Source organism: Ciconia boyciana, chromosome 7 (genome assembly GCF_034638445.1).
Source record: "Ciconia boyciana chromosome 7, ASM3463844v1, whole genome shotgun sequence".
Lineage (NCBI taxonomy): Eukaryota > Metazoa > Chordata > Aves > Ciconiiformes > Ciconiidae > Ciconia > Ciconia boyciana.
In genome coordinates, this window is record NC_132940.1 from 26,507,486 (window position 1) to 26,528,059 (window position 20,574).

Genomic DNA, 20,574 nt, shown 5'->3' on the forward strand with positions numbered 1-20,574 from the left:
GTTCTTGTTTTGTTTTCTTGTTGCTTTTTTCTTCAAGCTTAGCTGATAACAGAGCTAAGTGAGAATCACAAAAGGAAACAAAGAATAAACTTCAATTTTGCTACTCAAGGAATAAAGGGCTGCTCCTGCCAAAGAAAAGAAAAAGTGTTAGGGAAGGAGGTAGATCTAGGAAGGAGGAGACCTCAAGAGCTTAGTTTGTTGCTTCTAGTGGTTCCAGAAGACTGGGAATAGGGACACTTGGTTTTGAAAGGGAATGCTCCCTTGAGCGATTGCCACTCTGTGTACTTCTCCCACTTCCACGCATCATTTCCCATGAATCTGGCATAATCAAAGCAGGCAATGAGGCCATGATTGTTTTACAGTCATGCCTTCTACAGGCAATAGCCTCTTCTGTTATACATAAAGGCAATCCTGCAGGCATCTGGCCTTTTGGTGTGTAATAGAGAAGGGCAGTCTCCTCTAGGTCTGTGCTTTTGAATTGGCCAACTCAGCTTTTTTTGGTGTTGTTTCACTAGGAAGCAATTGGAAAAAATAGAAGGGGAAAAAAAAAAGGAAAAATCAGAATAGAAAAGCTTTGAATGTTTGCAGGAAATAAAGGAACTTTGCCTGGAGCTTGAGCTATGTGCTACTCTCATTTGTACCAGGGTAAAGCCCTTTTGAAGAACCAAGCTTAAGTTTATCATTGCATCTTTTCTCACATCAGAAGTGACAGTGACAATTGTTCCAATTGTCAGAGCAGAGATTATTAAGTCTGCCTCACTAAAATAGTGCGTCTCTCAACCTCGTTAACTGTTCATATAATTCCCATAATTATTCATGACTATCCTTTAGCATATAATCAAGTAAGCATATATATAAGCATGTAAGCATTTCTATTTCAGACTAGTGACACAGTAATGCTAAGAAGCTTTAATAATGAGCATTTATCATTCCTACACAAAAAGAAGACATTGTATGCAAATCTAAAAACATACTTGTACATTCAATCTCTGGTGACCATTTTCCAGACACACAAGTTGCCTGTTTAATACTTTTGTCAGCTGATGTACACATATAATGTATAACTCCATAGAACCCAGTCTCCTTTTCTGCCTTGGGAAGATGACCATTGTCCACAAGCTCAACATCCATTGGAAGTACACACTGAGGAGATGGATCTGAAAAAAATCAACAAAAAGAGCTAAAAAATAGATTTAGTTCAGATAATACATACATACGCATTCACTGATGAAGAGGTCATCAGTTTCCTAATGCATGTCCATGTGAAAGTGTTTTTTTATTTACTGCAGTTTGAAGTAACTCCTAAGGTTCCTAGATTACAGAAACAGAATTATTTTTTTGTTCCTGCTATCTAAAGCAGAGACTGTTCCCACTCACAAAGCAATTATTTTTATGTTGACAGGATCCCATTTTCTGAGTGCAGTAAATAATATAAAAACTAAGCATTTTTTTTCTTCCCTAAAACTATAAAAAGGTAGTAAGATGAGCAGGAAGAGAAACTTTCTTTTGCTTGTAGAAACAGGGTCATAAAGGAAGTACTACTCCACACCAAATATGTATCGGGTATCAACCTCCTGTGAAAGTATATCTAAGTCATAACCAGGTCTTGTGTCCTTGACTGGTTGTTCTGAGAGTCAGAACACAAGCTACTTGTGAAAGCTAAGCAGACTGTGTTTTGTGCCAGATTCAACCCTCAATGCAATTGTAAATAAAGGTATAGTGCACTCAAATCACTGATAAATATAAAATCACTTCTGAAGAAAGGGGGAACCAAGAATTGGATATATAATAAACTGTATTCTGTTAAAGATAAGTGAAGTGCTGGAATAATTTATCCCAGACAAGACTCCTTCTTGTCCAGTATTGTTTTTTTCTGAAATTATTGACTTCAGTGTAATTTCTTTTTCTTTTTCTTAGGAAAAGGCTTTGCTTTCTATCTTTTTAAAAGGCATTACTTTCATTCCATTTATGCACTGCAAAACTAAATGGGAAGATGAGAAAAAAGAGCATACTACTGATCAGAAATGAAAAGGACTAATCCATACAAAAATGGTAAGGATGGGATAAGCCTAGCACATTGTGGCTACTAATATTATTTTTAATCCCCAGTAGGATTTTTAAAAAGCAAAGTAGTATAGAGAGACATAAAACTGCAAGTAATTAACGCAACAGGCATGCTACCTTATTGCAGGCATGTCCCAAGGCTTCTGAAGGATCATTACCAGAGAGGAATGCTGGAAAATGGGTAAAAGTAACCATATACCAAAGATATACCCCCATACTTGATGTTAGCCACTGTGCAAGGGTCCGTTTCCTTCCCCAAACCTACTCAGAGCACTTACGAAGTTGTAGGTGCAGAGTCTTTCCAGGATGAAAGACATGTTCACATTTAAAAGAGGAGTAAATTAAAAAAACTTAGTTGAGATGCATGAAACTGTAGTATCTCTGGCTACACATTGATTGCTGAAATCCTTGAAATTTTGAATAGAACTATGCTACACTCATAGCTGAAATATTATGGAAATATTATGGAAATAGATTACCGGCACAAAGAGGTAAAGGCTTCCATTCCCCATTAAGACATTTTATTTTCATTTCCTTAGAATTGCCAGAGCCTTGTTTACATCCACAAATGAATTCATCACCATGTGAAAACTGGGTCTGGTCTTCCTGATGAAGAACAATATTCGGAATAGAGGAAGGTGATCCACATGGCATTTTGTCTTCTGTTGAAAAGAGCAGAAGTACTCCACAATAATATTGGAGTTATATATGAATAGCTGGAAGAACTTAAATAAAAATAACTATATTTGCATTGGAGTGTCAAACCTACTCCCATTAATTGCAACAACTAAACTTCAACACAGCTGGAATATGTATATGTTTTAGTCAGTTTACTAAATCCCTCTCCTGTCTTTTCCCTTCCTTTTCCATCACTGTGGTAACTCCACAGCATGCTCCACAAGTAGTTTCAGCTAACATTAATTTCCCAAACTGTTTTTCATTGGTACATAAACCCTAAAGTGTAAGAAAACCTCCCAATTAGTCCAATTCACCTGGATCCCTGAGTGGGATCAATCCAACTCACCTGGATCCCTGATTCTGATCAGTCAAAATTATATTTGATTATACACCTACACATTTGTAATGTGTACTTTCAATTAGTATTATTACAAGAACTGAAAACCACTGTAACACCACTTAGAGGGCTGCAGCGCTGTCACCTATGTGTGATAACAGCAGTTCCTGCTTTGGGCTGTCACTGTTGCAGTGGTAGTGACAGCAAAGTGTGACGGCTTGCACAGATGAGTGCAGTGTGTGAGTAGTTTTTTTGAAGGAGGAAAAAGGCATGTAAGGGGAATAATGGCACACAGCCTGCTCTTAATGTGGAAGAGGGAAGACCCATGATAAATTTAAAAATGGAATTTGAACAACCCTGCACTCAAGTTTGGATCACTCTTCTTTCAAGCCTGTGCACGGAAACTATTCTCACTGGATCAAGGATTGAAAAGATGCAAGCTCCACACTGTACTTTTTTAAACCACTAGTGTTGCTCACGGAAGACATGTCAGAATGTATACATATAGGGACAGAGTAAACTAGTCCATAAAAACCCACCATTTATGGGTTCTGCAGTTAGATCCTGCTCCATAAGAATGTCCCAAATTGTCTTCTGTGTTTATAGATTTTCAGCTTGAATATTGAATTCTACTTCAATTCTGAGACACTGTCTTAACCAACAAATAGTAGTTTTGCACAAGTATTTTTTTAACTCCTGTCATTGACATTCCTGCTCTCAGGTTTGAGCTACGCTACCTAATGACATGCACAGAAAGTGGGTGCTTTTGCTTAGGCGGGAGAGTTGACTGTAGAACTATTCACCACTTCAACATAAGGACTATAAAAAACTGTTGGACATGTCTGACTCTAGCCTAGGGAAGACAGCAACGTACATAATGCATTCATAGTCATCGTGTTTGTAGCCCTGTGCCCCAGTAACATACAGTATTGCCATTCCTAGAAAGAGGCCACAGAGTTTGTACCGAGCTTGCAAGGCCTCAGGATGGAGGCTTATCAGGCTTACTTTGTCAGAACCTGTCCTGACCTGCCTGGAGGCTTGGTTTGACTTGTTTTAGCTGTAACAGCAATTTTTCTAGTGACCAGGCTATAGCTATTTATTTTACTTTTGGTTATCTCTGTATGGCACAACCATAGTTTTATATACATACTGGTAACAAGTTTTTAGTCTCTGTAGAGTGAGTATTTGTGACTCTAATATAATGATGCAGGTGAATACAGGCCTGGTATGATAACAGAGTCCTTGAGAAGTGGGAACAAAGGTTGGGTGTGGCAGAGTAGAGGCACAGGATGGTAAGAGACAGGGCATAGCCTGGCACCCCAACGTTATGAATAGCTCACAAAAGGCCAGCTTAGACCTGGAGCTGATCAAAACTGGTTTTAGGGGTAATAAAAAGAGCAAAGAACAAGTATCTAACATATTTAAAACACACTTAACATATCTAATTCAGAACTTGTAGACCAGTGAAAAAAGGGCAAGGCATAAAAGCATGCTAGCAAACCTAAAAATTACCCCAAGCAGATCTTGTAAGGAGGAATAGGAAATCATCAGCATCAACATTATTCCTCCCAGTGAATGACTTGAGGTACTGATAAAAGTGCTGCAACTTGCCTCCAAAACACACCAGACTGAAGCCATTGACTTTAGGACCCAAAGGGGCAGTGGAAGGGTGAGCATAATACCAGAAAGAGGGGTAAATAAGAGAAGGTGTGAGTATAACAATTGTAACTATATATTATAAATTATTTGTATTACTTAGATATTCTGTATCATTTATATTTATTTATAATTATATTTTTATATTTTTATGTATTTATAATTATTCTTTATATATTACATATTTATTTTCTTTCTATAATCATTTGGTATGGACTCACAAAAATTCTTTGATAGGACTGTCAAGATTTCAATCATACTACTAATAAGGTTTTGGCTTTACATATAGTGTGTGTTTACTTTTCCTCCATAACATGATTTTGAATGTTACACCTGCAAATATGTAATTTTAATTGTGAAAATATCTGTGAAGTATTAGTCTACAGTGAATTATAGACTTCTCACAAGTAAGAGTTATATAGATTACCAATGCAAGAGGGAGGAGATGACCATTGCCCGTCAACACATTCTATTTCCTTTGATCCAAACAATTTAAATTCGATGTTGCAGTCATACTGTTTTTTGTCCCCATGCCAATACTGTTCCACAGAGCCACCAGCAATAATTCCATTGGTAATCTCAGGTGGAGGTCCACAGCTCCTGGCGTTCGCTGAAATCAAGAGATCAAATCTATGCTCTGAACTCAGTACTTTTGGCACAGCTATATATTAAGTGCAACACAAAATAAATTGAATTTGTTGTTTAAAGCTAAGAAAAATCAGTAGAACAGGTTAAACAGGTCATTGGTTTATGCCTTTGAATATCTGGATTCCTGTTGGGCTGGAGATCACAAACAGATATGCATGACCCTGGCTCACTCTACTCTTATTTCCATGCACTGTCAATTTCCTGCTATGATAAAAGAAGTGGTTGATAAAACCAACCCACTTTTAAGAGAAAAAAAAGTGTTAAATGGATGACAACTTCAGTATTCTTTAAAAAAAAAAAAAAGGTGAAAATTCTGCAAGGAATAATAACCTATATTATAAAAATCACCCAGCAAGTAAGTGATACGTACCATATATTAAAGGAATTAACTTCTGATGGAGTGAATGGAACTCCTGTTAAGGGAGCTTAAAATGTTCCTGAGCTAAAGAGCCCACTATGTGAAACATACTTGTTTTTAAATGCAAAAGAGAGTGAGCAAAAAGAAGGATGAGAGCATGGAAGACAACAAGGAAACTGATCGAGTGGGAAGGAAGGGAGACGAGAAATATGAGATCCTTTCATCCTCTCAAGCTGCCTCATGAAAGGGCATAGCACCAGCAAAATAAACTCTTTTTAAATGCCACTAAGTTGTGCTCTGTCCCAAAAGGATGAGAAGAATAGGGGCATATATCTTCCCTTCTGCATGAGTTTGTTCATCCTACCGGATGAAGCTGAGGAATTTCACAGGAAAACCTTTCACTGTGTTTCTTTTGCTTGGGTCCAGCTGTGTGTTACCTCCAAAACTATTTTTTTTCTTCAATATCATGTGATCAGAAAAAGGAACATAGTGTACAATATCTGATGGGTATCAACATTAGGCAGTGGCAAAACTTAGGACATTTAAGACACAGTAAGAAAGGACATTACTCAAATTAATAACTTCTGGCTGCCATATTGCACATTATTATGCCTTTTTGAATAATAAATAATTTTTCATACATTACAGTCAATAACCTGAGTGAAATTTTGTGCAAGCCACTTACCAGCTCACTTGCAGTTATTGCAGAAGTCCAACTGGCATAACTAAAGCTAACAGAAAGTTTAACACTGAAAGTTCAACTGTTCAGAATCTTTCACATAAAATAGCAAAACAGTATGAAATGATCTGAAGAGGACCAGTTCTTGCCCTTTCAGAGACAAAGATGGGATAATTGTTCTTGGGAGCAAGACTGGCTTATAGAAAGTGTCTGCAGAAAGTCTTCAGGACTCAGGCATTTTCATATATTTCCTGCTACAATAAAGTTAACAGAAGAATTACCTTTACATACTGGTGGTGATGGATACCATCCAAAGTAATAGCACTGAGTAGAGGCAGGTCCCACTCTCACGTACTTGTTTGCACAGGTAAATTTCACAACATCTCCATTGCGGTATTTATCCTTCTTAGGAGAAAAATCTCGATTGGGCAACATCAGTATTGCACATTCTATTGCTACAAAGACAAAATATTTTAACATATAGTGTACACCCTACAAAAAGTACACTAATGAGTAGAACAAAACCAAAGAAAGTCTTAAAGAAAACAGTTTCACAAAGTGTATACAGAGTTACACTGATTAGCAAACACAATATTCACCAAGACACTGGGGCGTTGGACTCCATTCACCGTTTATGCCACACCTTGAAGTACCAGTTGGCGTATTATTTGCAGTTTGATATCCCTCCAAACATGCATACTCAATTGTATCTTCAGCCATGAACACAGTTTTATTTGTGGGGTAATTCAAAATGTCCACATGAGGTGTTTTACATGATTCTGTAGAATAAAACAAAGTTAGTGCATTTTGTGATCCAGAAACACTGTCCTTTGGAACCATCATTTCTGTAGGTGCCTTAGTGTGTGCTAGTCTACTGAACTACTCAGTATATTTGAAACATTAAACATTCTGCATTGCCAGAATATGAATGTAGACTATCATATGTAGCATATTCACATAATATCTATTGCATTAATCTTCAGAAATATGTGAATAGAAGTAATATCTAGCATAAATATTTCTTCCTTAGCTTCAGTTCCTTTCCTTCTACTACGTATTATTATTACTGGTGTCATAGCAAACAGTTTGTACTCCTGTTCCCCATTTGTGAGTGGGTCAGAAAAAAAGCCGCAAAATCCTAGGTAAAGGCAGTCTGAAATAAAAGGACAAGATACAATATCAGCTAAAGCTGGTCACTATTATGAGCCTTGGTACCATAACACTGGAAGATTAAGGAAGACTATCTTACACCCCTGTTCAGGAGAGGAAGGAACTTCTAAGAGGAAAAAGGGAACAACAGTATGGAGGTATTTTCCAGAAAAAGCACTCTGTTGTTTTTCACAAATGTACTTTTTAACACCAGGGCAGACATATGCATAGTACTTTTTATGCATAGTGAGAACATCTTTCCAAATGATGAATCCCATTTTTCTCTCGTTTGGTCACATTTAAAGAAAGTTCTTGGCAGAATCCCTTGGTTCACAGGCACTTCTTCATAAATCCTCCCTCACAAGTGTGAAAGGCGGCAGAATTGGGAGTAAATTTGGGCATATGTACCTTGTATCAGGAGAGGTACCTCTGGAGAGGTCAGTGATTACCATCTACTTCATGCTAGAGGTCCAAAAAGATGGCTCACCTAGAAGACAGTAGATATTTTCCTGCCTTCCTTTATGTTTTCTCTCTCAGTTTCTTGGAGCCCCAGAAAGGTTAATCTCTGGAGGATCAGTCCTCTATTTGAGTCTCCCTCTGCCCAGTAATAAAACTCTACCAATCTAGATGACAAAAATCTGAGTACATAGGACATCATGTCTGCCCCAGTGACAATGATAGGGAGCTCTGAAGCCTTTATGCTACTCACTGATGCACTTTGGAGGTGGAGTCCACCCATTCTCTTGACACTGTATCACTCCTCTTTCTTGTCCTTCTGGAGTTACAAAGCCAGTATTACAACTATAGGGGACCTTCTCCTGTAAACGAAATGTTTTCCTGCTCCCGGTCAAAGAACCATTGTCAAAGTTGATATTCTGGCATGTTTCTGAAAGAGATAGACAGAATTTCTTCCACGTAAAACACTGCGAAACTACATGCTTATCATACACAGAAGAAGGAGGACAAATGAAACAGCAGTAGGATTTAGAACATTTTTAAGAGCACATGAATTTTTGCTTCTGCATTGAGCTCTCCTCCTGGGAGACAAATGGAAAGTGAAAAGTCAAAGTTCACAGTTACCAACTTGTGCAGCACAAACAGGAATGGACAGGGGTTTGATTTGCAGCAGTCCTGTAAGCTTCCAAAATTATTTGTCCACATCTGGTCTTCACTAGAAATTAAATTCATGTTGGGTGTGCACTGCACTGTGCATGCATGAAGAGGACCTTCTGTCCATATTGCAAGGGGGGCATGCCAGAGATCACCACGGTGTGCAGGTACCAACTCGGTTCTACCAAAGAGAAATTGTTCAGAGTGCAATACCGCAGGACTAAAGCAAATTTGTACCAAAGGACCCTTTCTTGCACACTGAAACACTAGTGCAGACAGACCCAATGTTGTAACTGATTTCACACCACTTGGAATACATTGTTTAAGCCAGTCTAAACGGATGGAAATCAGTTGTCTCGGTTGGATGTTATGCTCTTGTATTCTGGAAGACAACTTCTGTAGTATGCTAAGTTATTTACTAATACATTATTCTGTGAAGGAGTTTCTTCATTTTAAGAAATTAACACTACAACAAATAGCAACATTTGCTCATTAGAGATCAAGTAAATAAAGATACAAAAAAAAAAAGACTTTGAGGAACACTAGAGGATGTATTTGAATGTTGGGAGCAGAGTTCATGATACTTTAATGCAACAGCTTCAGAAGTTTAAATTTCACATCAAATGTGTTGGTGTTTATACCAGTAATGCCCACGGTTGCCTAGCAGTAGGAACAATAAAATTTTCTTTTGCTTGCTCATTGCTATGTCAAAATCTCAGTGGGTGGTGGTCCAAAACATTCTATGGACGGTGTCTCTGCCAGGGTGGAATTGTTTCCTAAAAAAATATTTTTACAGTCTAAGAAAAGTTAGGTTGAATTATTTCTTTTGTCCGTATGAAATCATTATCTAAAGTATTTAAAGTTCCTGTGAGACATTCTAGCAATTTCAAGGCTGGTGCAAGTCAGGAACAAAAGCTGGAAATAGAGTTAGGAGAGGTAACCTTCCTATTCCTCCCCCCTTCCAGTATGATGCTAATTGGAAAGGAAGCAAGAGAAACAGGGATCAGGTGGCATAGCGAGAGGCTGAAAGGAGACAAGAAATTACAGATAGGCTGTGCAAGGGGAATGATTACTATTTATTATATTACTGTACAGCTATGCTATAACCAGATTTCACTACTGAAGACAAAAGGACTATGATTCCCATCCCAGAGCTTACATTCTAGGAGATCTGAATGAGCCATGTGTGGACGTTTTACAGGGTTACATTCTGCACGGTTGTATAGCTACTGACCTCAGCAGCATACAGGGACATGAGAGCTGCATGAGCCAGCTGAGAGAATCACAGCATTGTGTTTCAGTTGTAGAGCACCTAGACTTAGAGTTACTAAGCAGTGGTGATGGATTAACGTAGGTGATGTGATGACAGATTGACTGGTTTTAGGTAGAAACCTCAACAAAATACAAGCACACTCACTTTTACGGATACATCTTGGAGGAGGTGACCAGTCATCCTTTGTGCACGTGACTTCCCCACCTTCATGTTCAGTATGATAGTCACTGTTGCAAACATATTTAATTCTTTCACCTTCCATGTAAACATTCTTCGGGCTACGTGGGAAATAACCATTTTTCAGCTGTCCAACACGACATTTTTCTAAAGAAGGAAGGTAAGTACATTTAACCACAGTAATTTGTACAGGAAGAACTGAGGTAAATTAATTCTTAGGAAGACAGTTACTCAAAAAGGGCCTCCTAGCACCTTTCTGTATCCTTCTATCCCAAAAAGACATTCGTGTTCAAACCTGAATGAAAGCTTGTTTTGTTTCACTGCCCTAAGATTAATGAATCACATGAACAGGAGTGCAAGTAACTACATGAAGTGCTTTCTAAGAAGTGGTCTACTAAACAATATCACCTACCTAGCGTTCATAAGCAAGGTTGGCTAACTTCAGTGCATCTAGTGTCCTGTACACCAGCTCCGGTTTGGTCTGCTACGTCTCTAAAATGTTGATGTCTGCCCTGAGTGATTTTCAGCATTTGCCTCCAGATTTTATCATCTCAGTGCAAAGGTATCAGCCTCCCAAACCAGCTCTAGAGATTTTAGCAACAGTTAAGCACGCTGGCTCTACGGCATCCTGTGCCCCCAAGAGCCCAGACACAAGGGAGATGGCCGAAGGAATGCTATAGCTGTGTTACTTGAGTAACTGGTCCTTTCCTCCAGGCAGGACTCCACTCATTTCCTGTATTGAGCACCACTCCACTGAGGGCAACAGGGAAAGATCACCCTTTTGTAATCCACTTGCAAACCGTACCACTAGGTAGGAACTTTACTGTGACTGAAGATGTGTGTTAGGAGAGGAGGCCTCAGCTCGCTGCTTTAAATCTGTTTTCTATAGTTCAATCATTAAGTCAGTGTATCTGAATCTCTTGCTGATGCCATGCTCGCTTTCAGCTTATTGCAAGAGTGCGCCACCTTCTCAGTCCCAAACGTTCTCCAAAGGGACCAGGCAATGGATCTCAGAGAGGAACCTCTAGAAAAAGTGCCCAAGCCATGGAAGGAAGAATGTATTTACATAAAGTAGAAACTCTTTGTTTGTATGCGCAGCTGTGCGTGCAGGTAAAAGTAGATGCATGCACGTGACCCAGAAGCCAGAGTTGAGAAACATTTCCTGTTTCTTAATCTCATGGATAGTGTCAGGAGTAAAGAATCTCCAAAATCCAAAGGCATTGTTTCAGCCTTACTCACTTCAGAGTGTCACTCACCAGTGGACAGTTTGACTTCTGCAGATAGAATGGCACTCTGGGTGCAGTTCAGGGGCCAACTAAAGCAGTTCTACTTTAACAAACTGTTCTTTGTTCTGTCTTGTGCTCCATTGGCACAATTCATGCTGCACAGACCTTTGCTAATTATAACAGAATTGAGCTTATAGTAGAAATGTACTTACTGAGGCATTTTGGCTCTGGAGACCAGCCCCTTTCAGAACAGACCATTCGAACCCAGCGTTCGCCACTCAGGGTTGAATAACCATTATTGCAGTAGTAATCAACGTACTGCCCAAGCCTCGCTGGAAAGTAATGGTTTCTGTGGTTCTCCAGTGTTTCATGTAACTTGCCATTTTCTATAACTGGGTAGTCACACGGTTTCTCTTGAAATAGAATTTAACAGCAACAATATCAACACATGCATGACAAAAAGCTCAGGACACAATTAATTCAGCTTCAGCTTCATCATCTGAGTGTTTTCTGAAACTGGCAGAATCAGGACTGGACACCTTGGCAGATCCTAAGGAGTGCAGGAACAATTGCACTCTGCTTCTGGTGTCTTTGTCACCACCTGTACCTATGTTGGTTCCCTCCATTTTCATTGCAACCAACAGAAATCTAGTCAATAGTCTCAGTGGACTCCAAAGGCTGCTTCACGAGGCCAAATGTAAGTATTTATTCTGCGGTGAGGTGACACTCTTTTTGTAGAGTGTCTTGACTAAATTTACTATACACACCATGATGGAAGCCCAGACAGCTAGCTCAGATATAGACACTGAACTGTGGACTCTTAAAATTGAGATGACTCCTGTCACCATTTTCATTTGTAACTTTTCAGATTCTGCACCAATAGCTCTTCCTAGCTCTTCTCATGTTCATTTTAAAACTATAGCGTTTTTCTTTTGTTCTCTCAGTTCCTCAAAAGAACGGACCCTTTTCAGGTACAAGTCAAGGACAGAAGGAGGAGATTCCTAGAAGCTTTCAATCACATTTACCCAGGGTGTCCTACTTGGCCATGGCAGGTAGGTTGCTCCTGAAGTGCTCTGACCCAGAGCCTACATGCTGGGGCAGGGGAAATCACCCACCGGACAGACCGTTCAATAATGAGTGAGGTGGTCTCAGAATGATACTTGAATTTTAGAACCCACACATACATAGAGAGAAGATTAATCCAGATACTAACAGTGCACTTTTCAGGAATAGTTCAAATCATCCAAAGGTTCATTTACGAGACTGATTTCATCAGGGTTTCTCTCACATCCTGTTTTCTAAGTTTTTCTTCTATTTTCAGTGACCAAAGATCAAAGAGTGCTAGATTATGAAATTAATTGCTAATTTATTTATTTATTTGTTAATGCTGTGCCTACTGGGCAAAACTATCATTGTAGTTATGGGAAGTTTAAGCCAAGGAAGAACTCATAAACAATCAAGAATATCTTGGTTTGTTATTTGACAGGTTATTATAGGTAGAATAATACTGTGATTGTTCATAATATACCAACACACAACTGCAAGCAAAAACCTAAAGCTGTGTTAACTACAGTGAAAGATACCTTTCAACCATTACCTATGTTTTGTTTTGGTTTGGATACTTTAACACTCACTGTGTCCTCTTATCTTGACTGGCATGCTACTCCTCAGGCAGACCACAAACCTTCCTGACAGGGAGCTGACTATAGCACTTTTTAACACATACTTTCACAAACACAGTAATAGATAATACCTGTGTTTATAAACATAATGTAAATGTAGATTATACCATTGTTTTTATAGATGATTTTTCTAAGCAATCAAATTAAGCTTTACATCATGAGGAAACACAATGAATAAGCAACTCTCATTTCTCACACTTCTTAAGTTTTTCTCTTGACCTCTTTTTCACTGAGATATTTCCAACAACTCTACATATTTTATCTACATTAATGAGAGCTACTTACGGACACAACCTGGATCAGGCACCCAGCCATTCTTGGTGCATTCAGCTGTACTTTTGCCAGTCAATGTTTTAAAGTGATATCCAGGATAACACTGTATTGTGATTATATCACCTGCTATGTAGTTGTCTTCTTGAGGTCTAAAGTTCCCATTGCGAATTCTTGGAGGAGAGCATAAAATTTCTAAATAAAAAGAAAAATACTGGATGCTAATTTGAAGAATATGTTTGTATTTATTGCATAAGTTCTTATTTTCATAGTATATTGACCATAACTGCATAAAATTGTTAAAAAGATGTTTCTTGGGGCAAAGAAAAGGTTACATTTCTCCCACTCTTAGAAATGTGCGGTTCTGTAAGAGGAGAGTGACAGCTGTTACTGATGTCATGCTAATTAGAAGATTAAAACTTAATTGCAAAGAGAATGGTTGGAGCAAGAACTGGAGGTGATCAAGCTGAATTTGGCTAATCTTTTCCAGTAGGTCATTCCACAGCTGGAGCTCAAAATGACCTATGCTGGGCTCACTCACAGCTCTCCTGGTCTGGTTTATGGACACTGTCCCAAAGGAGGGCAGGTTCACCAGCAGGTCCTAAATGGAGAAATAACTATACTTAACTAGGAACTGATCATTCAAAGCCGGTGTCATTAAGAATAGGGTCTTGCACTGACACTGGAAGTATTTCAACAACTGAGGAAGGACAAGAATGCTATTCTAAAAAGCTCATGAGATCTTTATGCTCGGAGAAGCCAGGCAAACATATTATTTATAAACCAGATCCTGTCTTTTGGGTTTTTTTGTATTCTGCTTCCAATTTAGAAAATATCACCAACACACTCAGGGCTGGGAGGGGTTGACTATAAGGTAACTACAGGTTGGTGCTGCTGCGCAGTGAAGCTGGGCGAATCGGCTGTATGCATGTACTGCTGAATCATCTAGGTTCAGTGGTAAGTCAAGTAGGATCCAGAACCACTATTTGAATGTGCCCGAAGTATCAGAGCCCAGTATGTCAGTGTCTGGAAGAATGTTTTGTTTGGCACTTCTCAAAAGCAGTATGTTGCTAAACCATAGGCAATGTGTATCAATTAATATCATTACTAATCTTGAAGCAGAAAGGTCAAGAACTTGAGTGGGCACTAAGACTGACTACTCTTTATTTCTAAAGGAGTCTTTCTGGAAGAGGTTTCAGGAAGGTGGGTGGTACATAACATCCTACAACGTTGCCCGGTTGCCAACATTTTTTTCCAGTTTCAAGTGTTTGGCAATTTCTTGAAGACAATTCAAGGCACTAATGATTTCCCCAAAATTTCTATCAAACTGTTTCAACTGGGACATAACGTGCATATTTCTGTTTGCGGGATTTGGAGATTTAATTACAGTCTTTAAGTGCTGTAATTGAATGAAACAAAAGTAAAATCCATGAACCAGAGGGCTGATGTCAAACAGGACTAGCCTCAGAAATTATGGATTTGTCATCTTAACTGCTCAGAAGGCATCTGGGACTTAGAAAGCAAGAAGGAGTTTCAGCATTGTAAATATATTAATTTGTAGAGATTCTCAGACAGTTTCTGATGGGAAGTTTGAACACAATGGATAATGTGGTTGTGCAATTACAGTTCTGATGACATTAAACAAATTGCTGTCTTCATCCTAGACTAAGGGTCATGGACAGTGGCAGGATTCATGCATACCATGTTACTTTGGTTTCTGTTTATGTATCACTTCATGTCCATGGTTCTTAGGGTTAGTGAACTTCAACTCTATGTTGTACACAATTATTGACATAATGGCTGTGGAGAAAGTACTATTGTTTTCAGCTTTATGTCTAATCCAGCACTACAATTCCACTGTAATTTTCAGCTTAGACACCTATGGCCATCAATGGACTACTTATCTTTCTGAATTTATCTTTCTGATACTTCACATTTGCTCAAACTCCTTTGGAAATGGCCATGTCAACTTCAGATTGTTCTTCCTACAACACTATCTCACTATTTCAGAAGAACTCTTGAAAGGCAGCTTACAAACTTAAGTCAGGGTTTTAATTTGAAAGATACTTTTGTAATTTCCAGTAATTTCTGAAAGGTTGCACAGTACACTAACAACTTCTTACTAAAGTTTCACCAGTGAAATAGGGATCATTTCTGAATTGTTCCTCTTTGGTTGGAACTGGTTGATCGGAACTAGTAGTCTGGAAATTTCAAGAATGGATATAATGACTAGGAACCAGGTGCTCAGTCTGCTCAAATTACAGTAAGACTCATCAGGACACTCAGTCAAAATGCAGAGGTCAGTTCAGTAGGTCAAGGAAACTTCTGTGGTCTCAAATGTTCATACAGGGTGAGATGTTGATTGGGATTTTACTGAGTGGTTTTACTGAGTCCTACAATTACAAGTAGCAGAGTCTTGGCTATGGTGACACAGCATCTCAACCACTGAACACGGAAGACCTGAAGATGCATTAACTTGTATCTCCCCCTCAAAGAACTGCTTGTGATTCATAAGTAGGTCATCAAGCCAAGACTATTAGCCTTCCCCAATTTTATTCATACTGCTGTAATTAATATGGTATCAGACAAATACTTCTTTACCCAGTCTTCCAACATACAGCACAGCCACTGACTTGTACCAGCTATGTTCATGTTAAACGCACTTAAAAAACTATCGAGACTTGATGTGAAGACAATAGGACTTCAAAAACCATACCACTGCTCTAAAAAGTTGGCTTCAAATGTTAATTTTCCCATGCCATTAAAAATTTCAGATTCCTTCTGTAGTTTGAATTTCTCAGGTATTAATACTTTTTTTCTCCTGCTTGCTTAAATATTCTTTTTAGTGTCTGATTTTTCCATTCCTTAGATAAAACATTTTCATCATATTTTATAGAAGGTAAAGACGTTCAGCTTTATCCTTCCTGTTTGTCCAAATTAGGATTTTTTTCTAACCCAATAAATCTTTTTCCTATGTTCTCCCCACTAATTCAGAATCGTATAAAAAAAGAATAAAATAACAACAGCTACTAATGCTGCATGAAGTATTTTAGCATCAATCTCATGTACGCAGTATACTGGAGCAATTGTTGCTTCATGGACTATTTAACTACACTCAAGTAACAAAAGACTGAATTAACTGCTTTTGCTACTGCTCTCTATGGAAAACTCTTATCCAGTTGTCTGGTCCCTTTAACACTTAATCCTTCCAGATCTTCATGGGATATTGGTCAGATGTGGATGGATTCCTTTGTTATGAATTAACTAACTTTTGTCATTACTAATCTCTGAAATTACTTCCAAACACAACAAATGTGCAAAATAACTTTAGGCAAGGCTAACCAGTGCAATAGGGGGTTGGATTCCATCCTGATTCAGTACATTGTACATCTGCTCTTTCACCATATCTGTATCCTTCATCACAGGCAAACTGTAGTTGTTCAGATTCCTTGTAAGACCCCTTTGGAGAATGTACATATCCATGCAGAATTTTTGGCACATCACAGATAATCTCTGAAATTGAGAAAGACAAAATCCATATATTTTAGTTTATTTTTATTTGCTGAGAATAATTGCCTATTGGAATAAAATTTAGAGTTTTTTTCATTTGACTTCACAAAAACATTTGCATTTGAAACTGTTTGAAACTTATTTGAGAACTCTTCAATGACCTGATTGTGGGTGCCAGGTAGAAAGTGTGGTGTAGCACAGCATCAGTAGCAAACTGGTTCATGAGACAGATTTCAGGGCTTTGCTTTGGATTTTAATGGATCTCAGAATCAGTATATAAGGCAGGGGACATTCTAAAATAAGCAACTAGGCTAGCTGAATTTTAGGATTTTCCATTTTTCAGATTATTTAATTTCCTTGCAATTTCCAGCAAACCTAAAGCGTTCTCATAGCCAGTATACAATTAGTTAAATCATGGCATCAACAGGAAAAAAGAACTAAACTTTCTGGAAAACTGACACTAGAATGCTTCACTATCTATAAAAGAACCTCAGCATCCCCAGCTCCTTGCCAAACCCGATAAGACCACTGAGATCTTGCAGTTTCCAAAAACTGCATTCATAAAGCCAGAAAATATTCAAGGCTTTGTTTCCTAGGCTACAGAGCAGGACATCAAAGAGTTCTCTTGGATTCCTTTGCTGGATTTACTTTGTATTTAGGATGAAATATAGCTCAGTGAAACTGTCATTGTTTAATAAAATTCACTATATTCTGCAAATGTTACAAGCACATGTGTTTAATCCCACTTTCTGCTGTTCAAATTATAATAAATGGGGTTTCAAAGCAGGAAAATGGAGAGCTGAAATTGTGAAAAAAACGTACATGTATCTGATATCCTGACATGTACTCCACTCTTCTAAACGCACACTTCCTGCTCAGATAACATATAAATTATCTAAGAAACTTGATGGACTGAATATTTAATAGTGATTGTTACCATAAGCTTCCTGGGATTCCTTCTTACATACTGACAGTCCAATCCCATACAATCTCTATTTGCAAAACAGGAGGAATAACCCCATCCACCAGTACAAGCTGTGGGTGGGGCAGGGTGGGGTCAACTGGCTGTAAAATAGTTTTGCAGAAAAAATCTTGGCAGTACTGATGAACAAGTTGAACAGGGGTCAGCAATGTGCCTTTGCAGGAAACAAAGAAAACAGCGTCCTGGCCTCCATTGGGAAGAGTGTGGCTGGCAGGTCAAAAGAGGTGATCCTTCCCCTCTACTCAGCACTGGTCAGACCACATCTGGAGTGCTGTGTTCACGTCTGAGCTCCCCAATACAGGAAAGACATGGACATACTGGAGCAGGTCCAGTGAAGGGACATGAAGATAACTAAGGAATTGGAAAAACTGACAGATAAAGAGAGGCTTAGAGAGTCTAGAGAAAAGAAGGCTTGGGGGGGAGGGAGGATCTTATTAATGTGTATATGTATAAATTCCTGACTGTGGTGGGGCAGCAGAAGTAAAGATGATGGAGCCAGACCTTTCTCATTGGCACCCAGTGACAAGATGAGAAGCAATGGGCACAAATTAAAATACAGGAAATACCACTTAAACATAAGAAAAAACATTTTTACTTAAGAGTGGTCAAACACTGGAATGGGTTACCCAGAGAGGCTGTGGAGTCTCCATCCTTGGAGGTGTTCAAAAGCTGACTGGACATGGTCTTGAGCAATTTGCCCTAGCTGACTGCTTTGAGGGACCTTCAGAGGTCCCTTCCAACCTCACCTATTCTGTGATTCTGCGGGTCTGTAAAAACTAAACATGAATTAACCTTCTAACTTGTCAAAACATATTAGTCTGAAGAAAGAAAAATCCATCATGATTTCTTTCTATTTTATATACCCTAAGAACACGAGTGAATTAAAATCATGCTTATTTTTTAAACTTTCTTCACATAGATTCAAAATTGTTTGTAATTACTGTGGTTACAACACTGAAGTGATTGAATCTTCTGTAGACATACCAAAGCTAGTTTCAAAGAAATTGACTGCAGCCTGGCAAAACATACAGCTTGTAGTGAAAATGTGGAACAAACAGATGGTCCATTATGACTATATTAGCATCCAATATTCTCTGATTTCTCTTTCTTATCCTACTTCTTCTGCATATATGCAATGGAGATTGTTTACAGACAAACTATGCTTAATTGTTGTGGAATAAAGTGAAAGCTTTGTAGTTTCCCATATGGTAACCAGTCCTTAGAAGTCTGTAAGAATAAAGGTTCTTAATTACAGATAATAAATAGTGACCTTTTTACCTTGGCACTGAGGTACATCACTATTCCATTTTCCATCAGAAGAGCAAATTATTTCTTTAGATCCAACAAGCCTGTATTTTGCATTACATTCAAAATTTACAACCTGGCCAAAGGAATATTCTTGGCCTAGCTCAAATGCACCAGTCATAATTATTCTTCCGTGTTCTGGTGCTTGTACAGGTAAACACTTTGCCACTGGAAAATAAAACAAAACAAAACGAAAGGAAAGGAAAGGAAAGGAAAAGAACAGCCATTTTGAGGTCTAGTCTCTAAAATAAATTGACACACACAAAAAGTTAAATACAGAAAACTCACTGTAATTTCCTTACACATTTTAAAAATATACACTTTTATTATGTATTCAGATACCATTTGCAACAGGTGTAATACAAAACCCGACACAAAAAGAGACTGACATAAGAGGAAGCTTGTAGATCGGCTCTCATCATCCTCTTCTCTGCCCTTGAAGGCTAAAGACAGAGCACCCGCTGAACTACATGACCTCCTGGGGTCTCGCCAAATCTAAATTATCCTATGATCCTATGAATTCTACGGATGGTTAGATGAGCCTTGACTGACACATAGGGCCATTAAACTTTGTCAAAATAGGTTAATTTACTTTAGAGCTATGCCAAACTGAATTTGCTATAGACAAATATCTGGAAAAGTGCTGTGTTATTGACTGACTACAACAGTTCAGTTACTAACTAAAAATCTTAGCTAAGGGTATCAGAACAATTATAACACAAGTATATCACTAAGTAAAAAATGACAATGTCAGCCATGAATTTAGCCCTCTTGTATCTCCTAACTTTGTAACTGCAGAAAAAGGAAGAATTAACATATGTCATCAGATATTTCTTATTAAGGGGGAAATGAATATCAAAGCTCACTCTTAAATGTTCACATAGATATCACTGAGCATGTACGAAAGTGGCTGGTGTTTTGCCTACCATAGCTCCCACTTCTCTCTGACAACATTCTCCATCTTATAAGCCATCTGCCTTTCCTATGCGCTCACATTCTATCATCTAGGTTCCTCACAATTAGGACATTATACAAATAGTTCCTTTCATAGGCAATCATATTTCAGTCTAATGAAAACTCCTCAATCATGAAAGAAAAATCTTATAAGGACTTTGAAATGGCAGTATCTTGGTGACATGTGACAAAAAATGTTGGAAACCATTGCTCTATACTGTGCAGATAGAGACCCGTATGCCTAAATTTGAGGACACTGAAAATCCAGTAAACTAAATGTGAAATATCTGAGACCAAGGAAATGTCAAAACACAGACAACAAACTCTAGACAAGAGAAAGATATCTACTTTTATTTGTGATTCTTTACTTAGAGACCCTTTCCTGGCATTAGATGCTTAAGCTACAGAGAAATTTCACCACTGCACACATATTTTAAAATAGACCAGTTAAAAATATATTTGGGAAGAAAGGAAGCTTATTTTCATAATCATACAGGTTTGAGACTGGCGAAAAGG

General features: G+C 38.3%; 1 protein-coding gene across 1 annotated transcript in view; it reads right to left on the reverse strand.

Moving 5' to 3' along the window:
• The window catches only part of CFH (complement factor H), a 37,987-nt gene that overhangs the window by 9,155 nt on the left and 8,258 nt on the right, over positions 1-20,574 (reverse strand). The window contains 11 exon segments of the mRNA XM_072868525.1: positions 975-1,157; positions 2,544-2,726; positions 5,163-5,345; positions 6,702-6,875; positions 7,020-7,199; positions 8,279-8,455; positions 10,097-10,276; positions 11,568-11,768; positions 13,323-13,502; positions 16,650-16,820; positions 19,078-19,272. Of these exon segments, the coding sequence (XP_072724626.1) occupies positions 975-1,157; positions 2,544-2,726; positions 5,163-5,345; positions 6,702-6,875; positions 7,020-7,199; positions 8,279-8,455; positions 10,097-10,276; positions 11,568-11,768; positions 13,323-13,502; positions 16,650-16,820; positions 19,078-19,272 (2,007 nt within the window).